Source organism: Drosophila arizonae, chromosome 4, assembly GCF_054131065.1.
Source record: "Drosophila arizonae isolate 15081-1271.41 chromosome 4, UAZ_ARI_1.0, whole genome shotgun sequence".
Classification (NCBI taxonomy): Eukaryota; Metazoa; Arthropoda; class Insecta; order Diptera; family Drosophilidae; genus Drosophila; species Drosophila arizonae.
Window position 1 is genome coordinate 2198450 of NC_142924.1, and position 26657 is coordinate 2225106.

Sequence of the window (26657 nt, forward strand, 5' to 3'; positions counted from 1 at the left end):
GGTCACCTGTGCATTGAGCTAAGCAGAATGTAAACAAAACTGTGTCGCAGTTGCAGCGCTCGACTATTCATACGCATCATAAACTAATCAATTAATAAAGCCAACTTCAAAGAAAAGCAAAACACAATAAACGAATGTAAAAGCAAGCGATAAGCGAGAACTAGACAAAACCACACAAAACACAAAGCCCAACAAAAAATGTTGATAAGCCGTTGAGCTATAAAAGCAGCGGCGGTTGCTACACAGCTAAGCAGAAGCGTTTCGCCAGTCGAACGATCTCAACGAAAAATACCAAATATATACGAAACAGGAACTATATACCAAACAAAAACATACCAAAAATGTCTGCTGCAAATAAAGTGAATTACTTGGTCGGCGCTACGTCGCGTTACATTGCCGGACGCCACGCCGTGCAGACGGTCTACTGGCGCACCTCCTCCGGACCCGATTCCCGCATGCTGAAGACGAAGAAGACCTGCGAGTTCGATCGCAGCTCCAAGGCGCCGCAGAGCGTGCGAATGCAGCGATACAATCGCAGCTTCATCAACAAGGAGTAGCAAAACCCGCCACGAACAAAACTAATATAGTTCCTACATTGTATATATATTTCGATTAAGGTATATTTATTCAACAACAAAAAGTGAAAAAAAGCAAGAACACAAATGAAATAAACTTAGAATTAAGCTGAAAAAACTAAATAGTCATTCGCTTACGTTATTTGAGAACTGCTGATAGGATTTCTTATATGCGTCATCGAGGCGAGACTTTGAGCATGGGTTCAAAGCATGTCGAGCGAATGGCATGATTGGAGGAGCTGTGTTAACGCCTCTGACACAGTTAGATAGCGTGTGAATGGGCCAGAGTGTAGAGCGCAACTGTACTTTTTTTTTAGAGTACCGAGGAATCGCCTTTGTAGTACCTGAACTATTTACATGGAGCTGTTGTTGAAGATTGAGGTGAGTGCTATTCAGCTTTGACAATATATTACTGACTCTTTAGTAGTACTCCATGTAGTCTATATACTATATAAGGAATATATGTGCTATCTGCTGACTTGAAATATCTGATATATTCTCGTTGAACTCTATCTACACAGCTATATATATATGAGTATAACGAAGCTCTACTTGTTCCGGATTTTTGAAGCCGCGCATAGGCGTAAGTACACAGTAAGCACATTATCTCCGAATTTCAAGTTCATGCAGTCATCATATCACAAAATCAATACCGAGTCTATATAAATATTTAATTTGATTTATTTATTAGAGTCTCGAGCTAATATAAAATTAAAATTGACTTAAAGTTAACCACTCGCACTTTTCTGAGTTTCCCATATACTTAAAACACATTTTCCATCTTCTCTTTAATTTATGTATTTTTATTTAGTTTTTATATTTATTACATACATTGAGTTCTCATTTATTTATGTTTGATGTCGTATGTATATGTGTATATATATATACATACATACATATGCATATGTATATGTACATATATATATATATATGTTTGTATTTTGTATTTTCTGTATATATATATATTTTTGTTTTGTTTTTTCTTTTTTTTTTATGTTTGTGTTTATTTCATATTAAGTTTTATAATTTCGTTTTAGATATCGATCGTACTTAATTTGTATAGTATATTTAGCATTTAGTTAATATAATTCTGCCTCTCCTTCATTCTCTTTTGTCGTGGGTGAAATGTTTTTTTCTTTGTTTGTTTTTTTATTTTTTTATTTTTTTCTTGTTCATTTTTGCTTTTCTTCTTCTGCTTTGTTTGAAGTATTTTTTAAATTTAATTGTTTACTTAAAATTACAGCCTTTATAAATAATTATTTTTTCATGCCTTGCCAGAGGCTAACCTCTGCATTTGCACTGCTTCTTCTTCTCCACCTACTTCATCATTTCTATTTTTTTTTAAATATGCATTTGCTTTATACTTCATATTTCGCTTGACATTGTACTACGTATCCACTTTTCTTTTATATTTCTTTTACTTTGTAATTTTTCTATATATATAGAATTTTTTGTTTGGATTTTTGAATAATTTGCACACATGTATACATATTTATATATACATATATAATAGTTATCTAAATATATATCCATATAGATTTCTTCGACAATTTCAGTTGGGCTGTTTTTTTTTTATTCATTTATTATTTATTTTTTGTTGTTGTGTTGTGTAGTGTAGTTGCTTAAATACCCGCTCACAAAGTGAATATGGCGTATATTGGTTTAATATATTTTTTTTGCACACGGAAGTTTTTGTAGTTGTACACATTAAAACCCACGAAAAAGTGTTTGTTTTTATTTTTTTCTTCTTTGGTTTCTGATGCTTGGAATATGTTTTTATTTTTATTTTTAAATATTTTTATTAATTTTTAATTTTTACCTAACTCAATTCACACATTGAAAACAGTTTTATCGTTTATCTCAAAAGAGAAAAATATATATTAATTATTATCTTTAATATTTCTTTTTGTTTTTTTTTGTTTTGTTTTTGTTTTTGATTAAAAAATATTGCAGCTCCAAATTGTAATACTTCGTTTATCATAATTGTTATTATGAATATTTATTTTAATATTTTGTATATTCTTTGAGACAGCTTTACTTGAAGCTAGCATAGAACAGAGTAGATCTCGATCTATATGCCTCTCCAGAAACTGCTTTCATTATACCCCCAATGCAAGCTAAACCAATTCCATTCTATGCCAGTTGCTTGGATATATATATATATATCTATGTATATCCAGATATATTCAGTTTGTTAAAACATGAATCTTGATCTGTGTTTTCTTTTGTTATTGTATTTTGTAAGTGTGTTTGGATTTCTTGTATTTCTCATATGTATTACGTATTGGATGTATTTATATACATATATGTATGTTTATTCATATATATATATATATATTATGTAGTTTGTAGTTGTATCTCTTGTATATATAGACTCTTATCGTGTGGTAAATTTTTAGCTAGCGCTTGTTTTTGTCATACGGAAGAATTTGGATACATTTCAATTTTTTTTATTGTTTTTTTTTTTATTTTTTTTTTATTTTTTAATATTTTTGTTTTTTAACTGTGTTTGTAGCTAAAAGTTATAATTTGTTTAGAATTTTCTGCTTGCAGTTGTGATTTTTTCTAATCTTTGATATTATTTTTTGTTATCCAAGTTCTAACTGGGCATATGTGTGTGTGTGTGTGGGTGTGTGTATCTTCTGCTAATTATCTAATTTTTTTTTAATATTGTTTTCATTACGCAAATTTGCTTCAGCATTTGTCTAAGTTTTGTAACAACAAAAATATTCGCTTTGATATTTGAGAAAATTATTATTTCATCATTTTAATTTATAATTTTTGTCAGCAGAAGGATAAATCCTAATAATCTTTAAAAATAAACTCAATGATAATTAAGTCTTCGCCTTTTATTTTATTTAAAATGAATTTCTTTAACTTGTCAGCCGTAAGCAAAATGTTAATAACAAATTTTGTTTTGAATAAATTAATCCAATAAATATATATATTTTTAAATTTTATTTGTCAGCAGAAGGCAAAAACTAATTAGCAGAATTTTTAGGGAAGTTCGAAAAATTAAATTTTTATTCATTAGAAATTATATTAATTTGTAAGTTAAATACATTAAATTCTTTGATTTTCTTTTATTTTTTGTATATTCGACTAAAAATACTCAACAATTTTTTTTCGTTTACTTGAAACCATTTTAGCTACAATTTATATATACATATATATATATGTATATATATATATACATATATACTTATACAACACTCAAATTTTCCAGTTGTTTTTCACCATTTGCCATATAATATATGTTTGTTGTAGTTGTTGTTTCTGTGTTGCCTCAAAACTTTGCTACGATATTCTCGAAATTCTCTGGTATATATATATGTATATATATATATATAAATATATATATATGTACATATGTATGTATGCATTTGTATGTATGTGTATATGAGAAGCAAAATGTCAAAAAATGCGTTTTGCTGACTATAATGATCCAAAAAAGATTTCTTTGTATACCACAAAAAATGAAACATTCTGGGGTTTATTTAAATAGAGCCTCTTTCGTTCTCCATCTATTGCTTTCTCTTCCCATTGTCATTAATCTTATCTCTCTTTTATCTATATCTTGCTTTGATGAAAAGTTCTGGTTTTCTCTTTAATCGAGTTCTTTCTAATCCTTTTTGACCTTTGAGATGTTTGCACGACAACCTATCGGATCTCTTATTTATTCATTTATCTGTCAGGACATGTGTCTATTATAAGACGAATATTTTGTCTTATCGCTTACATGTTTTTTTCTATTGTCCTCTCAGATAAGTCAATTTCTTCTTTATTTCCTTCATATTTGACTATTTCCTTTTCCCCTATCTCATTCTCCAGCCTTCTCTATCTCCCTGCTGATATCTATTTTATTTTTATAAAAACTGGAGCCTCTGCTGCTGTAATATTTCAACTAAAAACTAAACATTTAATGCGAATATCGAAGCATTTGCTATCTCTCTCTAACGCTTACGTAATGCACCAGTGTGTGGTTTATTTATTTATTTTCTTTTAACTACTCTTTGATCTATACTCAAAACTATTTCTTGTAGAGTTCGTTGCACGTTTATTGTAATTTTTCGTGGGGGAAGCTACGTCAGACTCTATAGAATCGCTGCTTTGCCCTAACCTCAATTTTGTGTGTGTGTGTGCTTGGGTATGTGTGTGTGTGTGAGTGTAATTTAATCACATTTTCCTCTGTGTATGCGTGTTTTTTACTACCATATAATATTGCTCTATAAATTATTATTTATTATATTCGATATATGTTTTTTTTTTTTTTTTGTAATTTTATGCTGCCCAGTTTGTTTTTTATAATTTAATTTTTTTTTTTTAATAATTTTTTATTTGCTGACTAATAAGTACAATATCATAAAAATAACACTGTATATTTTTTCTTGTTGTAAATATAAATATATAATATAATTATATATGTATATATATGCATATGCATATATATATATCAGGTTTTCCGTTAATTAATTACAAATATAATGTATATTTATATATATATGTATATATAACCATATAAAACGCGCACAAAAAACTGAATTGTAAAATGAAGATTTACTCAATTCTCGTACCAGAAACCCAATCGCACCTATTCAGCTGCCCAGTGGTGTGTGTTACCTTTGGTTTGCCAGTGTGCGTGCGGCGTTTGGGGAAAATTCGTAAAACACCTTTTTGGGTTGTTTGTTGTTAAATTTCGTTTTGTTATTAGTTAAATTTTTTGTTTAGCGTCAGTCTTGTGTAAATTAAATTTTACTTCAAAAACGTTTTAATGCACACACACGCACGCACGCACACACATAGGCATAGGCAATGCAATGGGGCGAGTCTATTCAGGGGTTTCTTTTAGCTAGCCACAGTTTTGCGATCGTATAAAAAATGCTGCTTCTCAACATATATATGCATATACATATACATATATACATATATATACATATATATTTTATAAAATGTATATACATATACATATAAGGTTTATATTCAATTCACACGTAGATGTTTTTCTTTAAAAATGCATTTTCTTATGTCAAAAAACGATTTTTCGAATTACTTTTAATATAAATATTTGTTGTTTAGACGCCATCGAGATATTGTTCTTGTACATTCATATATATATATATATATATATATATATATATATATATTTATCTAAATATATGTGTATGTGTATTTTAAGTACTTATTTAGTTTTAGAGATATCTGTATTTATTTGTTGGCCCGTAGGCCGCACGGGAAGAGTTTTTCTAGAGACAGAAGTGCTTAGAGGCAAATCAAATTTAATTGAGCTACATTTAGATTACATAGAGGCTGATTTTCATATATAAATATATGTATATGTATATATACTAAAGGCGTCCGACTGCATTGATATACCCTTGAAGAGAGAGTGTCTAGAAATTGATATGATAACTCATACAAGTTGTTCATATAACTCTATATATGTTCTATGTAGACCCAGATCGAATTAATGTGGTCACTGTTAGTGTGAGGAAGGAAAGATTATCATATATGTACTACATGAACTCAGCTCTGGCTTATGTTTTTCAGCTGAAAATTGGCCTAGGATCAGTTGATAAATTTAGCTGTCACATATATTAATATCATCCACATCAACAGGTATATATGTGTATTCGATGCGATCTAGTTGAAAGGTGATATGATTTTCCATATGAACTCAGCTTTGGATCATCCAGATCTAGCTGATAGTTTCTATAGAGTCGGCTAATATATAGAGCACTAAAGTATTTCAATATCAGCTCAGCTCAAGGCTCTATGAATTTTGACATCTTCATTTTTTACATAATCAGCTATCAATTCGATTCCCCTAATAGTGAATCATTATATATATGTATATATAGCTATATAAACTATATAATATTGTAACTAATTTTACTATAACATGGATCTCTTCCAGGGTATTCAAGCTTCGGCAGCCCGAAGTTTAATCATATTTTAGAGCTAATTTGACACAACCGTTTATATAATTCAACTATTCGTATATGATTCATTCGAATCCATATAGTTTTGCCCACTCTCAAATCAAAAATCGAAAAAGATTCGTTGCACGTATTTATATTTTTGCTTTTGCGTTTGTAGAATTTCACATCGCCGCAACCCGAAAGTATGCTATGAAAAATTTACTTGCTATGAAATGCGTATACGCCGTGTTGTTCATGTGTGTGAGTAGAAATTATATGCAATATGAAACATAAAAACCAAAAGAGAATAAAACAAACACAGATATAATTTTTTTTTTGTTTCGGGCTCTCATTTATTTGTTTTGACAATTGTTAATTGTGGGTTAACTTTCAAAATTTAGAAAAAACTTCTATACAATATATACATACACGGAAATGGCAACGAATTTAGTACATAATCTAAGCCAAACCAATTGGAATGATAAAAATATGCTTGTCAATATTATAGACAGAGTGAAATACATGTAGAAGAAACGTATAAAATTTTGCAAACTGCTTGAGTGGTGGCCAAATTTTTAAAAGGCAATTAATGTGATCGACTTTCATTTAGAATCTTTCATTATTTATAGAAGAACTACGAAATCGGAACGCCAAATTATTGAACCCGAAACCAATTAGATTCGATATTTATACTTCTCTATGATTCTATACACGAACTTACTACTCGACATAGATTCGATTCGCCTGGGTTTGGGCTACAGTTGAAGCAAAAAGAAGGAGCACATAAGCTATATAGCACGACCTGAGAAGAGAGTCGAGGTTATGGATTATTGCTATTTTTTTTAACGGGGTGTCTTCTTGTGGTACATATATATAGATTTATATATATGCATAGTGAAAATCGTGTTTTCCTGAAGAATTCCTGAAGAAGTTTGGATATGCTTTTATCTCTCTTGTCTCTCGTTATTTCCCTCATTCTCCTGCCTGTCGACTTAACTGAGGCTTAGCATTTCCTATTCTCGTTCTCTCTATGCGACAATGCGGGAAACGAAGTAGCGAACTGCTGCTACTCTGCCTATTAAGGGTCCTAATGGTCCTAGTGCTCAATTCAACGACTGCTGTTAGTCTCTGGTTGTTCTTGTGGTTATGCTTGTTGTTTTTAGATGTTGCTGTTGCAACGTATCTGCAGCCCATTGGAAACACTGGATTGGCAACGAAATGAACAGAACAATAGTAACGAAAATAAAGGGAAACAATTAAACAATTTGAACTCGGAAACAAAATAAACGAAAAAATTATGAAACTAATTTGCAAGTGTGTGTGGATGAGCTGTGTCGTGTTGTGACTGTGTGTTGTGTATGTGAGAGAGAGTGAGCACCACCAATGCTGCATAAATGATTCTCTTTTCTTATTGGTTGCCGCTGCCTTTGCTGCTGTAGTTGTTGCTGTTCCTCTCATCTTCGTTTGATACACTCATTCTTAGCTATTCCAGCCGTAGCACTGCATCCATCTCGCTTGCTCGCATGCGCACTAGTGTTCTCTTCTTGACTTGATCTTTTACAGCTACCTCTCAACTACAGCGTGTGCTTTTGTTCTTGCATTCACTTTCGTATTTACTTTCGCATTCGCTTTTGCTTCTGCCTTCACGTTCGGTTATAGCACATTGCATTTGCACTTCATTTCTTCCATTTGTCTTCTTCATTTCTTCAGTTGCAGCGCTGCTGGTGCTTCTGCTGCTGCTGTGTCTGTGTGCGGATGTGGGTGTGTGTATTCAGTATGGCTGTGTGTATTGATTTGCTTTGGTTAGACTAGAGGGAGACCCGCATTGAGTTCGACTACATGGACATGCGCCAATTCGTCACAGAGATGTTGTTTTTGCTGTTGTTGCGGTTGTTGTTGTTGGTGCCATCGTCAAACTCCCAAGCGCCGTGTGGCGGCGCATGATGCGGCATCGGTGGCTGAGTTTCTAACGGAAAATTAAAATGGATCTTTGGAATTGGGAATGAATCAGATTTATGCGGGCAAACGCAATATGCAAAAGCAAATAGCAAGAAACGATCAAATTTTACAACTAAAAAGCAAATAAGAAAAAACTAAATAATAAATAAATAAAAAGAATTTGTTCTAGTGTTTTTTATGCATCTTTTTTTTTTTTTTTTGCTAAAATTATTTAAGTAGCTGTTGCTTTATTGTTTTCATTTTGCCTTTTTTACGTACGATACCCTGAATTTATTATGAAGATCCCTTGCAAAGGTATAATAATCCTTATATGGTATAATAATCGGATCGATTTGGTATATACGCCGCTACCATATAATTTCGAATATTACTAAACCTGAAGGCATTTCCACAATTTCAGGGTATCTGCTAGTCGGGCACTGCCGATTAGAGCATTCTTAGTTCTCTTTTTAGCTTTATTTGCTGTATTTCTGTGTGTGTTTGTCTTATACATGTTTAATAATTGTGATGATCATATATATATTATATATATTTATATATAATTATTACAGTTTTTCCATTTAATTGCTGTACTTTTAATTAGGTAGGTTGTTACTTACGATACTAAAAAAACGTTGCTCCTAACTTGAGCCGCACTTTAATCAGTTGATTTTTGCTTTAAAATATATGTATATATAATATTTGTTTTAATATTTTTCTTGTTTTTACTTAATTGTACAGTTTATGCCTTTTGCTATGATATATATATATGTATATATACTTTTTTTCAGTTTTGACTAATTTCTTTTTTTTTTTAGTTTTTTTATGGTACATATATATACATATATATATGTATATATATATATATATATATATATATATATATATATATATATATATATATATATATATTTAATATGCTTTGTATGTACGTTATAAATATTCACATATATATATATATGCATATATAAACTTAATAATTTGTTGTTTTTTTATTTTTTTTTTTTTTACGATGGGACACAATCTGCTTTACTGCTCTTCGAAAACTTAAGAACCTCTCCGATCTCCGAACCCACAATCGAGCGAGAGTCAGACAATAAAAATTGAGTTACAAACTTTTTTGTTTTTGTTTTGTATGTCAGCAAAAATGTTCAAATATATATAATTGTATATATATATGTATATATATTTCTTCTTTTTGTTTTTTAAACCTAAACAATTTATTTATGAATTTTTTTGTTTGTTTTCTTTTTTTTCAAAATATCACGTATATATCTTAAGTTATGCCTTGGATTTATTAGTTGCTGTGTGGGTGTGTGTGTGTGTATGTATATGTTATGTTAGGCATTTTTCAGGCCATGTAGACTATACCTCAATTTCATAACTAATAAAAAAAGAAACGAAACGTTTGACTTGGGCTTAAGTAAGTATGCCTTATGTGTATATGTATGTGTATGTGTATGTGTGTATGGGGCTTATATATTGGTGGTTGTAGTTTTCAACTAGAGCATATCAATTATTGCTTTTATTTTCGTATGTTTTTGTGTTTCTTTTTCTTTTCTAATTATTGTTACGATTCGATTTTTAAAAATTTGTCAATAAGTTTTTATTTTTATTAACTATGCAACAATTGAGTTTTTTTAATAGCTTTTTTAAACGTTACAAATTTGTCAACAAGTGAAGTGTAAGGCGCAGCGGCGTAGGCGGCGAAAAAAATATAAGGGGCGTGGCTAACTGCTTGCATATGCAGGTCATTTTTGTGAAACCATTTGGTTCGATCTTTAAATTTGATACATATAAAATATATATATATATATACATATATATAGTACTTGTATAGTGGGCAAATAATTTAATAATAATTAAATATTTTCTGGTATTTTTTTCAGCTTAATTTTGCACCAATTGTTGAATTCTTTTTTGAACGCCGCCTTTGCCTTTTGCTCTTTGCCTTTTTAAGTATTTTTTTAAACTTAGGTTTTTAGGCCAAGTTCTAACAATAAGAGTTACGTGTAACAAAAATGGGTTTCGCGTCATACAAATGATAAACAAAGGCGAATGATGGAGAGAGTTAGCTCCTTTTCATTCACATTTTCACGCTTAGGTATTTATTCAGTATTTTTTGCTTATTTATTTATTATGCATGGTATTTTAGCACACACTTATTGAGTGTCTATGTATTGCTTTAGTTTATATATATGTATATATTTTTCTATTATTATTATTTTTTTTTTTTGAATAGTCTCGCTATGTACTAGGCTTTATATATATATATATATATATATATATATGTATATGGTATATTTTGTATATACTTTTTATTTGTTTTTAGCTTTTTTGAATATCTTTATTGTATAGGTTTATTTTTCATTTACTTAAGTTCTAGTATTTCTTGCCATCTTTTTTTTATAGTATTTTTAATTCGTTTTAACTTCAGTTTTGTGTTTAGCTTCCGTTAAGACTACAATTTCGTTCAGTTTACCGTACTTTTTGCTTGGCTTACAAATATACTATTTAACTTAGGCTTTGTATGTGTATGTATATGTTTCATATATATAGATATATATGTATATTAGTATGGGTGTATGTGTGTGTGTGTGTTAGCTTGCGCGCATGCTTTGTGCGGCAGTTTTTTTTTTTGTTTTTTGCTTAGTTTTTCTGCATATAACAGTTACATTTATGCGTTCATATATATATACGTATGTGTGTGTGCGTGTGTATTTTATATAAATTAATATTTATGCATAATTTATGTCTTTAACTTTCGTTTTACTGCTGCTACTGCTGCTGCTCTCCGCTCCGCTGCTATTCGCTTTCTCACTCTAACATGTATTGCCTTGCTTCAAATAAATAATATACTAGCTGACTTGACTTATATGTGAGTCAAACTGTGTCTGTGTGTGTGTATTATTTCTGCTAAATAAGCCAAAATTATATTTCCACATATATCAAAATTATTACATCGGTACATTTCTGTCTTTCATTTGCCAGCTGCAGCAGCCTTGCATTTCCCCTCAAAAAAACTAACCATACCCCCCTCCTGTCATCTCTTTCCCACCTCCGCTAATTGCACAAATGTTTGCCGACTGCAATACAGTCGAAGCTTCTCGCTCTTCCCGTCCTGCTCAAACGCCATGCCACTGCGTGCGCCCTCTGTTGCCTGTTTCTACAACTAAAAACATAAGCTGCTTATGTTAAAGCACTGAGAGTTTGTATTTGCGTGTGTGTGTGTTTGTATGTGATTTCGAACTATGCGTATGTATTCGTATATATGTAGGTATACATATGTATTTGTAGCTATGTATCTATAGAAAATGTTACTACAAATTGATTAATATTATTTTTAAGCAGCTGCTGCAGCTTATATAAATTCTATTAATGCTTTGTTGTTGTTGTTATTGCTGTTGTAGTAAGTAGCTTCAGTAATTTGTTGTTGTTGTGGTTGTTGTAGTTGGTTGTTGTTGCTGTTGTAGTTATTGCTGCATCCTCAAAAGTTAACAGGGATAAATGCCTACAAGAAAACAGTCGAAGAAACATTTGTTTGTTTGCATACAATTCCAAACACAATACAACTACAGAGGCTGAGTATGTACGTGTGTGTATGTGTGTGCGCTCTCACTACTCCATGTATACATTAGTTATTTAGCTACGCATATGCACAGGCAATAAAATAAAATAACAATTTAAAAAGAAAAGAAAATGGCGTTTAAAATAATTCTTCTAGATATTTTGTTGTTTGCGCCAGCTGTGGGTGGGCGTGGCATTTAACTAATAATTTACGCCTAGAGCGTATGTGTGTGTGTGTGTGTTAAATTATAATTATATAAACTAAATTAATTTAGCAATTAAAATTAAACTAATTTTTGTTGTTTTGTTGTGCGGCTGCGGTGGGGGTGGTTGGGGAGAGTAGCTGCTGTGGATGTTGTTGTTGTTCTTGTTCTTGTAGCTGTAGTTGATGCATCTGCTGTTGCTGTTTGTTGTCGTTGTTGTTGTAGTTGTTGCACGGGCAGCGATTACGAAAATTTGTTGTTGTAGTTGTTCTAGCTGTTGTTCTGGTTGTTGTTCTAGTTGTTCTTGTTGTTGTTGTATGATTTAACCTTTTAACGTTCGTTGAGTGGTTGTGCAGCAAGAACCGAAAGCAAGAAAGAAAGAAAGAACAAAAATAAAGCGTATACAAAGAGAAATAGAGAGAGAGAGAGAAAATGTGTTGTGTGGTATTAAAAAAAACTACAGCAAATATACGATATATTTATATATACAGATATATATTTATGCGAAATATAGTTATATGAGAGAGCAAGCAGATTATGGTGGGAGCGAGAAGGATATAGTGTGTCAGATAGAAGACAAAGAGGCGACTAAACGAAAGCACGCTAGGTAGCCAGAGATAGATAGAGATATAGAGAGGGATGATATTTACCTTGATAATTCTGAGGCCAAATGGTGGGTACATTCTGTAAAGGAGAGAGATATATATACATTAGTTTATGCAAATGAAGTAAATGCATAACTGAGGGTAAGGATGACTAGAGCATAACTCTTTCCGTTACACTACTTTATCATCTGGGTTGCTAGCCCTTGATATAAGGTACTGACAGGATATCACTAATTTCGAATTTTAACATTCTTTTATTTATGTAATATTTAGAGCTATACATATATCCATGCTTAATCAAATATTCCTAAAGACTTTTAAAAGTTCTCTCAGAAAGTGGAAGAACAATTTTGAATGTTTACTATGCTATTCATGATACTAGATTCAGCTGCATTTAATATAAATAGGAATTGTTTTACTTAGAATAAATCATATATTTCCAACTACTAGAGTCTGCCCGCTTAATTTCGTTTAACATAAAACCCTTTAATCGAATTTTGATTATTGATTCACTTACCATTGGCACGCTGTAGTACTGATAGAATGGCTGATATTGCATGGCTGAAGGTGGGTAGATGGCTGGCACTCCAGCGGCTGTAAAGTCAGTAACTAGTTTTGGTTAATTTGTCCAGCGTTACATAGATTGTTGTGTGTTGTTGTTGTTGTTGGTTGTTGTAGAGAAGAGAAGAGTATGGAGTACGAAAAAAAAAAAAAAAATCAAAGAAAATATTTCAACCAAAGTACATGGAATATTCAACAAAAGCCACACAATGCTTTGATTTTGGATTTAGAGCTTGCAATTGATTTTTGAAACTCACCTGGCGGATAGACGGCAGCTGCAAACTGATCCATGGGTATATTGCTAATCGGTGCCGGCGGCGTGGTGGTATAGTAAACGGCTCCATTGGTGGCCACAATTGACTGCAGCGGGTTCGGCTAGATGGAATTTCAATTCAATTATTATGCAAACTTTTGGGGGATATATGCATACAGTGGTGGCCAAAATAAAAGGCTGACAGTCGTAAACTTGCACTCACAATTACCATTCATTAAAAAATGTGTAGCATTTGCTATAAGCCAATGTCTGGCACTGGCACTGTTATTTTGACCACCACTGTATGATTGTTGTCAGCTTAGAGACTCACCTGCTTCTTGATGGCCGGCGCGATGTTCAGCTTGCGATCGCGCAGCACCACACACTCGCCCTGGTTGGACAGAGAGAGACAGAGCACGCGTGTGTGTGCGGGAGAGTGAGTGTGTGAGAGAGAGAAAGAAAGCCAGCGAATGGAAGAGAGACAAAGAGACAAAAAGCAAATGTAATAAAATGCATTAGAAAATATTTTACTTAAAATTCTTTAGATTGTGGCAAGAACTTGTTGTGTGTGTGTGTGTCTGTGTGTGTACTATGTGTTTGTGTGTTTGTGTGTCTGTGTGTGTGGTGGCATCGTCAACAGACAAGCCAGAACGAAATTCAAATTTCAAAATCAAATTCAAATCGAACGCAGCAGCAGCAGCAAGAAAAATGTAGAGAAAATTTAAGAATTTTTCTTGTTTTTTTATTGTTTTGTTTTTTCTGTTGGCAGTGGCAAAGAGCCCAAAAAATGTGGCCACAAGATTTGCAGAAAAACACGTGCCAAGCCGTAAAACGAAAAGAATGGATTATTATCAAAATATTATTTAAATAATATATAATATATATATATATACGTATGTATACATATCAACTTCAGATAGTATATAGAGTGTGTGTAGCATTATTACAAAATGTCATGTACTGCAATTCGTATTGGAATTTGCTTGAAATGAAAGATGTTTCTTTGTTCTTAAAACACAACATAAAAAACAAACTAAAAATACCTATATAAATATATCAAATATATTCATATACATGTATGTGTGTGTGTATATATAAAGCGTTTCGATTCAAGCTTTCGGTTTTTGGTTTCTTTTCAATCAAAGTTTTTATATGCCAATTGGCAACACCCGCAACATTCAATTCAATTCAAATTAACAGCTATTATCATAAATGTTTAAAATTTACGAACGCCAACACCAAAATTAAAGGTCCAACAAATGTACAGTTACAACACAAGTTACTTCCAAATAAACTAACCTCAAAATATGACAAATGATTGCGTTTTTTGTTGTGAGTTAGTTGAAAAGATCTCGATTTTTACACACCAAAAATGGAACCACTTAGAGTTGCACCTGATTTTAATAAATTTGCTATAGGAATCCGTATGAATATGATTGAAGTCTATAAAAAACCACATACATTTCACGATAGGGTTGCCACCCCAATGTAGGACGCGTCTTTTGGACTGAATAGTTGGAGTTACTAATTAAAAACAGAGTATTGTTTTAATTGCCATTTGTGCGTTGCCACCTAGTTCATTTTCAGAGTTGCCAGGGTAATACATAATTAGTTCTATGTTCTTTACAGAGCTGATACCTGACTAAAAGAAGGATGGGTAGGTAGATATAAGGGTATGCTTCTAATAATAGATAAAGAGTTAGAGCTGCCACTCGTTTCACAATTACAAGGGCTCCCAGCTAGTTAAAGTAATTTAATATCATAGAAAGGGTTCAAAAGGTTTTCGCTCTGAAAGGCGGAGAAATACTATTCTTTTACTTTCCTACAAAGAAACAGGCTCTAATAAGTTGAACGAAAGAAAAGACTAATCTAAAGCCTCTTTCATCTGCCATTATAGTCACCCTCTACTGTAGATGTCGCTTTCATATGCCATTAAATTTCATTCTCTAGCTATTGATAAGGCCGTCTGGCCATTGTAATGGGTCTCCACTGTACCTGTCTGTTGCCGGCTGTCAGTTGCGGTTGGTTACATGGGTCAGGTTTATCTTTAATTGCCAATTAGGCGCTGATAGCCGCAGCAATTTGCACTTGAAATGCATGAAAGGCCATCATAATGGGCGCACCACGCACTTCAAGCGCTGCCCCGCGCACCAGCGAGCGGCTGGCTCGACCACATTCGCTTGGCGGGTGGGTGGGCGGTTGGGCCGAGCAGATCCTAAGCAAATGTTTGCTCTCTTCTTAAAGTTCTTGCAGCGACGGACTTGTGCCGCCTCAAATTTTTTATTCATTTGTGCGTTTCGAGTCTCGAGACTCGAGTCTGCTGTATCCTTCTTTGACCGCCGCTGGGCAAACACACAGAGAGAAATAGATGGGGGGAGAGAGAGTGGGAGTGGGGGAGTGGGAGAGAGGCTGGGGCGGAGAGAGCAGCGACGTCTTTTCATTTGAGCACCATCATAAAGGACGTCAGCAAGGATAAGCGCTGCGCAACACAAAGGGCCGACCCACACACACACACACACATACACACAGTTGAATAATAAAAATGAGAAAAGGCTAAGGCAAAGGCAAAAGAGTTGGCCGCAGCAGCAGCAGCAGCAGGACGACCCACTTTTGTCTTGGACGAATTTAATTAAGAACCCTCAAAACGAGCCTCAAATGCGGGGGGCGGCTGCTCCTTTGTTGCCAACACACACACACACACACACACACACGCGCATACAAAAAGGACAACAGCAGACGTTTTACTGGTCCATTTATAAAGTGTGGCAAACAGCAAATTGAAGCCCCCACTACTACCTCCTTATAATGATCGGTCATATATATTTTATATATATATGTAGTATACATATATATTAATATAATCCTATTTACATTAAAAAAAAAAACGCTTTCCATCAAAAAGTTGCAATTCAATTTTTTCATTTGCCTCTTGAAGTGGGAAAAGGTCGTTGAAAAGGTCCAAGTGTGTATGTGATGTTATGGGTGCGTGTGTGTGTGTGTTGGGTATATGCGTATGTGCATGTGTGTGTATGTACGTCATGTTTGTTTATTGATGCGTGTAGTTCTTATTTAATCTTTCAATTATTGCTTCCATTTCATATGATTTCAACGTGTGCTGAATTCGCATCTGAAACTTAACTCGAATGATCTATTGGGATTACTAATTAGCTGCTCAGCATCCTGCCTACATCTCGGCAAATCTTTTCTAATTACTGAATCAAGTGAAGATTGAATCTTAGCTCAAATTTAATTTAGTAATAGATGTAATTTCAACTAGAATCTTTTCTAGTTTCTGCTTTGAATTCATATTCATGGCTTCAATTCGTTAAGATCTAATTGAATGATAGAATAGACTAGACCTCCAATATATAACTCACATAGGTTTATAGCTTTTTTAATTTCTTAAATTCCTCTTCTACTTTCCGATTTCAATTGAGATCGATTATTCCTGCTTTCTAGACTAAATTTAGGTTACGTTTTTACGACTTTAGTTTAACAACTTATAGTAGACTTTTTAATATATTAAATTTGTTTAATATATGCTATATCGATATCGAATGCCAGCCTGTGTTAATACGATTCAATTCCCAAGAATTTCGTGTGTTTAGTACACCTTTGTAATAGTTTCTCTACAAATTGATGTATTTAATGGGCTATCCAAAACATTTAGCAAATGTCAAGGGAACAATGAGGCGTGTGTGTGTGTGTGTGTGATGAGAGTGTGAAAGAGTATATTTGTAATGTTAGCTGTTGGGTATATATGTCAGGAGACCAGGCTAAACTCTATTTGGGGGAACTGCTATAGGCTAGACTTGAACAGAAAATTTTGGTTAAACGAAATTTAATTAGAGCAAAATGTAAGCATGTGTGGGTGCATATATATATATATGTGTGTGTGTGTGTGTGTAGAATGCATGTATATATAGATGCGCGTGTGTGTGTGAGTCTGAGTGGTTTGCTAGGTTGGTTGGCTGGTTGGTGTTGTTTCGCATTAAAACCTCGTTAAACGTTGCCACGGCTGGCTGGCTGGCTGGTTGGCAGGGCTCCATTGTTATTTTGCCTAAGGAGATGGGCGTTTAGTGAGTGTGGGCATGGCATCCATATAAGTAGACAAGGACAAGCGCACACATATTCAGAGAGCTATGTGTGTGTATGTGTGTGTAAGTGTGTTTGTGTTACACTGAAAATGTGCAAAGCGCCAGCAGCGCAATAACAATGCACATTTAATGACAAGTGGAAAACTTTTTCACTTAATGTATGCCACACACACACACACACATACAGAGAGGAAACACAAAAGAAGATACAAAGGGATGCACAAAGGGGCAGAGGGAAAGGAGCCGTGAGCAGGCGTTGGGGCAGAGATGTAGCTGCTGGCAGCTGCTGCTGAGGTTGTTATGCAACACGCTCTAATCAAAATGCAATACGATTTCTAATAAGGCTTTCGCGCTATGACAGCGAGAAAAGAAGCTTAACTTTATTTAGGAACTAGACCTGGAGAAGCCAGAGGGAGAGGGAAGAGCCAGAGTATAGCAAGGGAAGAGGTAGGAAAGAACAAGGTAAAAGTGCCTCTCTGCCTCTCTTTACGCAACTGCGAGAATCAGACAATAGCTTGTCTATATTTAGGCACTAGCCTTGGAAGAGGGAGAGACGAGAGCAGGTAAGAGGAATGGTAGAGAGGAAATGAGCAGAAAAAAGTAAAAGGAGGCTAACACAAAGGTATTTCTCGTGGGTTTATTGGGAAATTTGTTGGTCGATTAGTTTCTTTCTGGGACAATAGCTTGAACTAGACTTAGTAAAGATGGAGCAAGAGCAAGGGACGGACTGGGAAGTGAGATGGCTGACAGAGGGTGTTACCTACTACTCGGTTCTCTTTCTGTCTATAAATATATTTATGAAGCAGATCAAAGCGCACATAAGCTTGACTATATAAAGAAACTCGACTTGAAGATGAAGAGGCTACATGAAAGTGAAAGTGGGAAATATTATAGGGGGCAAGAGGTTTTTAAATAGGGGCAAAGGTAAGTGTAGGAGAAGTGTCGCGACTTAATAAGGCGCTCTATGAAACCGACAAGGTATATATAAGGAGAACTGGGGGATGAGTAATACCAGGTAAATGAAGAGGGTAACAGACTGTGTGGGTTTTATTAGAGGGTTCAATTTATTCGCAATAAAGCTGAGAGAATATTTGACTATATTGGGGACCTTGGAAAGCGATGAGGGTGTCAGGGTGTTGGAGAAGGGGTTAGGAGGCATTATCGCCCTCTCGCTCTCTCTTTCCCTGTGGATAGGGTTATGCAGCAGGTAATCCACCCATTGATATCCGCCACACGTGTAGGGGCTAACGCTAATGATGACAAGCTGCCACGCCCCTGCCCACAGCCCACACAATGATAATTAGTATAAAAAAGATCGCAAAATAAAAATGATTAAAGTTTCGTATCAAATTGTACAGCGGAAAGAAATAAATAATGCACTAGGGTCTAGAGCTTCATATACAATGTATATACATATATAGAAAAAGATCTAGATATATATGAGGTCTACGCTATATACGCATTTACACTATATAAACAAGACCGAGGCGTGGGCAATTAGCTAATTTGATTAATTTGCGCATAGTAAAAGTTAACAGAGAGAATACAATTAAATGATAAAAGAAAAAGAAATTAGAACAGGTGCACAACGCAACGCCAAACGCAACTTGATTGTTATCGATAGCACAGGTATCGATAGCAAAAAAACATCAACGGGACAGCCGTCGAGCTAACGAGCCAACAAATGCAATTCGATTCACTAAAACTATGTTAAGTGTACAGGTGTGTGTGTGTGTATTTGGTTGTGTGTGTGTGTTTGTGATGAATTTGTAATATAATGTAATGTAACGTAACGTAACGTAACGCAACGGAAACGTAACTCGTAAACGTAACTCAACAAAAACGCAATTAGAAGAAAAATACAAGTAAAATACATAAGAGAATTACAAGTGCCGTTACTCGTACCGTCGATCGATACACACAATCGATATATCGAATAAACGATAAATATTCGTTCACACGCTGGTTGCGACGTCGCTGTCTGTGGGTCAGCTAATGCCCTAAAAGATTCGGAGGCACATTATAACTTTTTTTTGTAGTTTGGTTTGATTTTTTTTTTGCAGCTGTTTGAGTGAGAGCGAGTTTAAAATATATATGTGTTTGAGTGTGTATGTAGGTATCTGTGTGTGTGTGTGGTGGGTGTGAATATTTCTCGATAAATCATAAATCGATAAACACAAGCGACATTAGCAAAAGTGCATAGAAGAGTGCAGTAGTTAATGTTCATTTTCGACTTACGTCCGCTTGCAGTCTTTGCGCCTCCTGCTCCGTCTCGAATGTGACGAATCCATAGCCTTTACTGACGCCGGCACGATCCACGATGATCTTTGTGCTCTTTACGGTGCCGTAGGCGCTAAAGACGCGCGTCAGATCCGCCTCGGTGGTGTCACCACTGTAATGGGGAGAAATAATTGATTAGAGTTCGCATATGCATATACATGTTTTTTGGTAATTTTTTAGCATTTTTTATATTTCTGGTATATTTTTAGTATTTTATTGGTATTTTTAGCATATATCGGCATATTTGTAGTATTTTATTGGTATTCTTAGTATTTTGTCGGTATTTTATCGGTATTTTTAGTAGTTTATCGGTATATTTAATTATTTGTAGTATTTTATCGGTACTTTTTATATTTTATCGGTATTCCATTGCCTACCTTATCGGTATCTTTTAGGTAATTTTTTGTATTTTGTCGATATTCCAGTGCTTACCTTATGCCGCCCACAAATATGCGATTGGGTATGAGTGTGCCATATTTGGGCGCTGCCAGCGGTGCCTCCAATGCTCCAGCCGGCGCTGTAGCCGCGGTTGGCGCGGCTGCTATTTTGTGCATCTCGGCTGGTGTCGTCTCCAGACGAAAATTGGCACCGAAGGGCAGAATCTTGAAGCTGTTATCGATGAACTCCGGGGGGCAAAATAGTTCCTAATATCTAATATATATATATATAAATATATATATATATATAATTATATATATATATATATATTTTTTTTTTTATGTGTAGAGAGAGCAAATAGTTGCTTTCTGTTTCTGCTATTTCCTTATTGTAGAGTTTAGGCTCTACTTGTGCGTCGTCTGCTGCTGCTGCTGCTGCTTCGCTTTTCTAGTCTAACACGCATGAATGTATCGATATATATATATGTATATTATATGTATATATTTGTATATATATTTATCGACCGTGTCACGTCACATCCAATTCACGCTGCCTTCCAGTTTCCTTTTCTTTTTGCTTTGGCCTTTCCGTATGTGTGCGTTCTTTTTTGAAATGCTAGTTCTATAAGAGAGAAAGAGAGTGGGAGAGAGAGAGAGAAAGAGAATTAGTTTTGCTTGTGTGAAAGAGCGCGCTGCTAGAAGCAGACCTAGAGACAGCCTCTTAGCTGCTGCTGCTGCGGCTGCTGCTGCTGCTGCTGTTGATCTTCGTCGTCGTCTGTAAAGCAGAACAAAAAAAAATATTGCCCCCTACATTTCGAAATGCATCTATTTTTGGCACACAGCGACGACATATGTCACAAGTGAGAACGAGAGAGAGAGAGACGGAGAAAGACAGAGAGAGAGGTAAGCTAGAGCGAGAGACGCAGACACTCTGCTGAGGTAGCTCGGAGACAATCGAGCGACACATGTGTGCGCCATAAATTCACCTTCAACAGCAAGCAAATAGCGCAGAGAGTTTAAATTTAACAGCAGCAGCAGCAGCAGCAGACGATGAACACAAAGTGACAACAACAAGAGCAACAATAACAACAACAACAATTACAACAGCAACAACGAAATGACCAAAATAATGTATTTAGCAATTGCACGGCTACAGTTTACTACTAATACAAATGCAGTTTTCTAGCTGGGTTGGTTAACTTGTTGTAGAACTAACTAAATGCAGGTTCAAAAATTATCATTGTGCGATATTCGGCAACTCTTTGGCCTGCCCTCGCATCAATTGTACTCACTAAAATCAACCTAACTACCAGCACCAATTATTTTGGCATAAAGATAAGAATATAGACAGCTTTGATTACTCGCGCATCTGACGTGGTTTGTGGCATATATAGATTAGGCTTATGGGCAAGGTTTACGGTTTTACTATTACTCTCAAATGACAAGAAGCGACAGCAGATAATTAGATATGCAGCAAGATTTTATGTAATATCATAATAATATACGGTTCTTTAGTTCACTTCCTTAAGCTGAGACTTAGGATCACATTCGTTTCACACATTTCTGAGTTTGTAGTGTATATATGAGTTGCTTAAAACCTTATTTAAAATTCCATGAACAAGTCTCATTAAAATATTCCATATTCAAACTTTTATACGTTTTCTGTTGCCAAAATTTTATGTTGCTTTTTTTTATGAGTCTATTTCAGATGTGACAAATTGCTTTTCATTTGCCAAGTTCATTGTGCACTTTGCAGTTGTTAATATGAGCTTCTCGATAATTCTTGAATGTACGAGGACTTTAGAAAACGGAACTGAGAATATAGAGAACAAAGCATATATCAAATATAGAGCCTAGCATATATACGGCATAGACATACAGTTAATGGAATGCAGGGTATAGCCGAGAGGTCAGTTATATGAATTTTATGTTATATTTGATATTTGAATTATGACTAGTCCATATTAATATACATATTGAAAGATATGTACCAATCGTAAATGGAAAGCAGATGATCCCTAGTTTCTATACAATCTATTGAAGACTGAATCGACTACATACATATACCATTGAATTTTCGATATATTATAAGCACTCCATATATACATGCCATACTTAAACTGACTTCTATGTATTGCTATATTTTACAGAGCTTAAGTATTTCCAAATATGTGTTATTTTAGACCCCAATCAAGCTTCAAATCCACCGCTATATCTGATAAGGAGCTCTGTCCTTTTCATGTCGTGTTTTCTCACCAATTGCCTCTGTTATTTTTAGCGTGTTTCCCACTTGTTATTCCCATTCCCCTTGGTAAATAGCTAATTAGAGCCCGCCTTTAATATGTTTGCCTAAGGCGACAATTTTGTCTAAGCACTGCTTAAAACAAACTGCAATACTTTGGTTTCAGCTGCGCTGCCACGCCCCCTAATAAAACTTGCCCCAAATGCAAGAGTACGGTGCTTATCGCCCACAGCAACTACAGTAAACAATCGAAATATATACAAATAATTACAATTTCATTAACAATCAATAAGTATAAATCGATGGCGCTTCGGCGATAAAGGCGTGTGTGTGTGTGTATGGGTGGATGTCACAGCAGTCTGTGTGTGTGTGTATCTACACGTGATTATTGCTCACTTATGTGTTTGGTTTCCACTCTCTATAGGCTATAAATCACAGGCAATAAATAACCATAACATAGATATATAAATACAAGAAAAACTAATTATAAAGATGAGCATAAAGATAGATATATATTCATATATACTCAATATACATTTATATATATACATATATGTATATTTATATTTGCTCTCATTAAATCGCGTCACATTTCCAAAGAAAAACAAAAATGAATTTTTCAACTCAAAATTTATTTTTAAACAAATTTAAAAAACAAAATTTGGAAAAGCAAAAGTATATAAAACGAGGGTGGTTCGAAGAACTGGCCAAACAAATAGAAGAGCGGATTTTTATGCAAATCTATCATATATAGACTAGAGAACATGAAAAAGAAGAGGGAAAATGGAATATGTAATGAGAGAAGTATATGATTTAAGGAATTATTTTATTTAATAAATATATTAAATATTTTTAAAACATAATTAATTTTTTGAAGCCACCCTCGTATATATACAATGTACATATATGTATACATGTATATTATACATATAATCCCAGATAAGTAATTTCCGCTATAACTTTGTTTCTCTCATAAAGAAAACTAGGAAAACAGAAAAGCTTTTCCACTAAGTGCCTGTCCCTCAGACGAGCCGAATTTTTCAACAGCTTAATTTATTTACATTATGAAATGTGTGGGCGCTGACGCTGGGCGTGGCAGCAGAAGCAGCAGCAGCGGCAGCGACAGCAGCGAGTCGTTAAATTGTGAGAGCAATTGCATTATTAAAATGCCCATCAAAAATGATGGGCCCTGAAAATTGGCAAAGTCAGCGAAGCGCCGTCGGAGCCGTCGGAGCAGTCGGAGCAGTCAGTCGAGCAGCTTCGAAGCATTCGAAGTTGTAGAGGTCAACCGGAAAAATCACGGGCCAAAACAACATGACAACATGGAACGCCAATCAGCGGAATTTAATCAACAGCAGCCACCACGTCGCCCCGCCCCTGCCCACCGCTCGCTCGCCCACCGACCGCAGCTCACCTGCTGGTCGACATTATATTGCGAAATTCCACGTGCGAAAATTGCACGCGTAATGCCAATGAAAACGAACCACCAAAGAATTTAATAATAAAACACAAAATTACACACAGAGCGGCGAATGCAGCAGCAGCCGGAGCAGCCGTAGCAGCCGCAGCTGGGGAAATTCAGTTAATGGTCAGTTGGGAAAATGCTCTATTAAAGCTATTGATAGCACTATTTAAGTGATTTATCGATAATTTGTATGCTTAAATTCAAAGTGCTTGGATATCGTTGCAATATGATTTGTGAATTGATTTAGCGAAATGTTACTAGGTGTGCTGATTATATTTGTATAAGTTATCGATAACATGCATCAGAACTGTGTGCTCTTCTATAGAAGAGCATGCATATATATTGATTTATCGATTCCATCTATAGATCCATTATCAATCGATACTACACTATGGTCAGTTGGGAAAATGTTCTATTAAAGGTATCAATACCTTTAAATGGTTTATCGATAAATAGTATGGTTAAATTCGAAGTGAGCGATATGAATTGATTTAGCGAAATGTTACTAGGTGTGCTCATTATATTTGTATAAGTTATCGATAACATGCATCAGAACTGTGCGCTCTCCTATAGAATAGCATTCATATATATTGATTTATCGATTCCATCTATAGATCCATTATCAATCGATGCAATAAAGGTTAACTACTACACTATGGAAAGTTGGGAAAATACTCTATAAAAGCGATTGATGATACTATTGAAATGATTTATCGATAACTAGTTTGTTTATATTCAAAGTGCTTGGATATCGTTGCGATATGATTTTTGAATTGTTTTATCGGAATGTTACTAGATGTGCTCATTCTATTTACAGAAGCTATCGATAACATACGATACCAATAACAAATTTATATTATTTATCTATAGAACAGCATCCACATCCATATCGATCTACAACACTTGTCCGATTTATTTTCACAGAAATCGATAATTGTATAGCTCGTTTGGAGTAACATTTGCATGGCCAACATTTTTGCAAATGCAATTTGGGTTATCCTGCATTTTGGCAAAGAGCTAATCCTAAAATCCTGTTCTGTTGATGTGCGCTCATTAAAAATGTATTTCACAAAACTGCAAATGGACTTCAGTTAGCACACACTCACACACACATACACATACGTATATGCAGCACTCATAGTTGTATGCACACCCACAGATACACAAACACAGAGAGCATATTCATGTTGTTAGCCTTCATGCAAGGCATTTTGATTGGCTGCAGGGCAAAAGCAACTGAAACAGAAATCAGATTCAGCCATGCAACAATTCAACAATTCCGGAGAGTTTTTGCTGTTGCCCTCCCAAAGAAATGGAGGAGAATGGAACATTCAGGCATTCCGTTTAACGTTTAACTGAAGCGCCAACATGGTATACCCTGTAAATGAGCATATAGTGAAGGAGGTTTGATTGAGGAAAGAGTAGGATAATTATAGCGAAAATTGTATTTATTGAAATATATTAAATGGTATACAAAGGGGTTTTCTACATTTATTTTTATCAAAATCGATATATCGATTGTTTTTTTTTTCTTGCAACAGCCATTTTTTCGATATCGATTAAAATCAATTTAGTGATTTAAACTTTAAAGTACAGTAATTTAAAACTAAAAGAGAAGATCTGCAGCATAGTAAAGGTATATACTAGTCGAGTGGTTTCTGGGACCTTCTACTTCGCTTTTTTTTTTTTAGCATTCCCTTACTTCAATATGGCTTTTTTTTTTGGCACAATTCAAGCGCAACTTGGGCAATTAGGGCAATGCAATTAGTAAGTGCCAAACTATTGAAAAACCAGACGGGAGTAAAAAGCAAAAAAAGAGCGAGGAATAAAACAGAGAAAAGGAGGAAAAGAGTAAAAGGCAAGTTTATAGGATAGAAAAGCTGGCAGGAGTCGTGCGCAACGTTTGACCTATAAAAATGGGGCAAAATTGTGTGGCGCTTGAGTTAACATAGATAGCAAAAGTTAAGGCAACAACGAGCCCCAGTGAATGCAGCTAACCTCCAAGGCAAATGCAAGAGCAGAGGGCGGAGCACGGGGCTGAGCATGGGCCAGTCGAGGGCCTCGGCTAAGCGTAACTGCCCACATGAGACGCAAATTGTGATAAAAATAGTGCAGAAGCGCACCTGAGTGCCGACGGCGACGTCCTTGCCAAAATAAAAGACAACAAGGAGGGGAGAGAAAAAATGTGTGAGAGAGAGAGAGAGAGAGAGAGAGAAGGAGAGGGGGAGCAAGAGGGGCGGGCTGCAAACAAAGCACAAGATAGTCAAAGGCTGATAAAAGCGGAAGGGAAAAAGGAAAAGCAGCAACGCCTCGCCTAACACAACAGGAAGGCAATGGCAAAAGGCGGCAGCAGCCAACAGGAAGCAGGGGCGTGGCATTTAGCAGCGGCCATCGGTGCAGGAGACTAGAAATTTGTCTGATAAGCGTATGTAAGTCATATAAGGACAATTAGCCAAAAGCTCAAGAGGCTTTAAGCCTTTGCTAAGGCTATTTTCATCTTCATTTATACTGATTTTTGTTTTTTTCTGCTTTTTTCTGTTGTTCGAGTCGAGCAAACAAAAGCAAAGGCAAAAGGC

At 34.8% G+C, this 26657-nt stretch overlaps 2 protein-coding genes across 17 annotated transcripts in view; one reads left to right on the forward strand and one right to left on the reverse strand.

Annotated features, from left to right (window-relative positions):
- The first annotated feature begins 233 nt into the window (after positions 1 to 233).
- Positions 234 to 698, forward strand: LOC108612768 (uncharacterized). Its single transcript, XM_018005767.2, has one exon. It carries the CDS (start codon positions 342 to 344, stop codon positions 555 to 557), a length of 216 nt encoding a protein of 71 aa, XP_017861256.1. The 5' UTR covers positions 234 to 341; the 3' UTR covers positions 558 to 698.
- Positions 699 to 1571: 873 nt separating this feature from the next.
- The window catches only part of bol (boule homolog, RNA binding protein), a 40599-nt gene continuing 15513 nt past the window's right edge, over positions 1572 to 26657 (reverse strand). For 7 of the 16 annotated variants that reach the window (XM_018005746.2, XM_089467630.1, XM_089467631.1 and 4 more), the window contains 7 exons: positions 20430 to 20996; positions 19956 to 20109; positions 13952 to 14011; positions 13625 to 13742; positions 13324 to 13415; positions 12852 to 12885; positions 1572 to 8459 (listed from right to left, as the gene is read on the reverse strand). In XM_018005746.2, the coding sequence (XP_017861235.1) occupies positions 8329 to 8459; positions 12852 to 12885; positions 13324 to 13415; positions 13625 to 13742; positions 13952 to 14011; positions 19956 to 20109; positions 20430 to 20551 (711 nt within the window). In that variant the 5' untranslated portion in view covers positions 20552 to 20996 and the 3' untranslated portion in view covers positions 1572 to 8328. Of the gene's footprint in view, positions 12529 to 12851; positions 12886 to 13323; positions 13416 to 13624; positions 13743 to 13951; positions 14012 to 19955; positions 20110 to 20429; positions 20997 to 21879; positions 22188 to 26657 lie in introns of all 16 variants that reach the window. The other 9 variants (XM_089467634.1, XM_089467633.1, XM_018005748.2 and 6 more) reach the window with 9 other exon arrangements.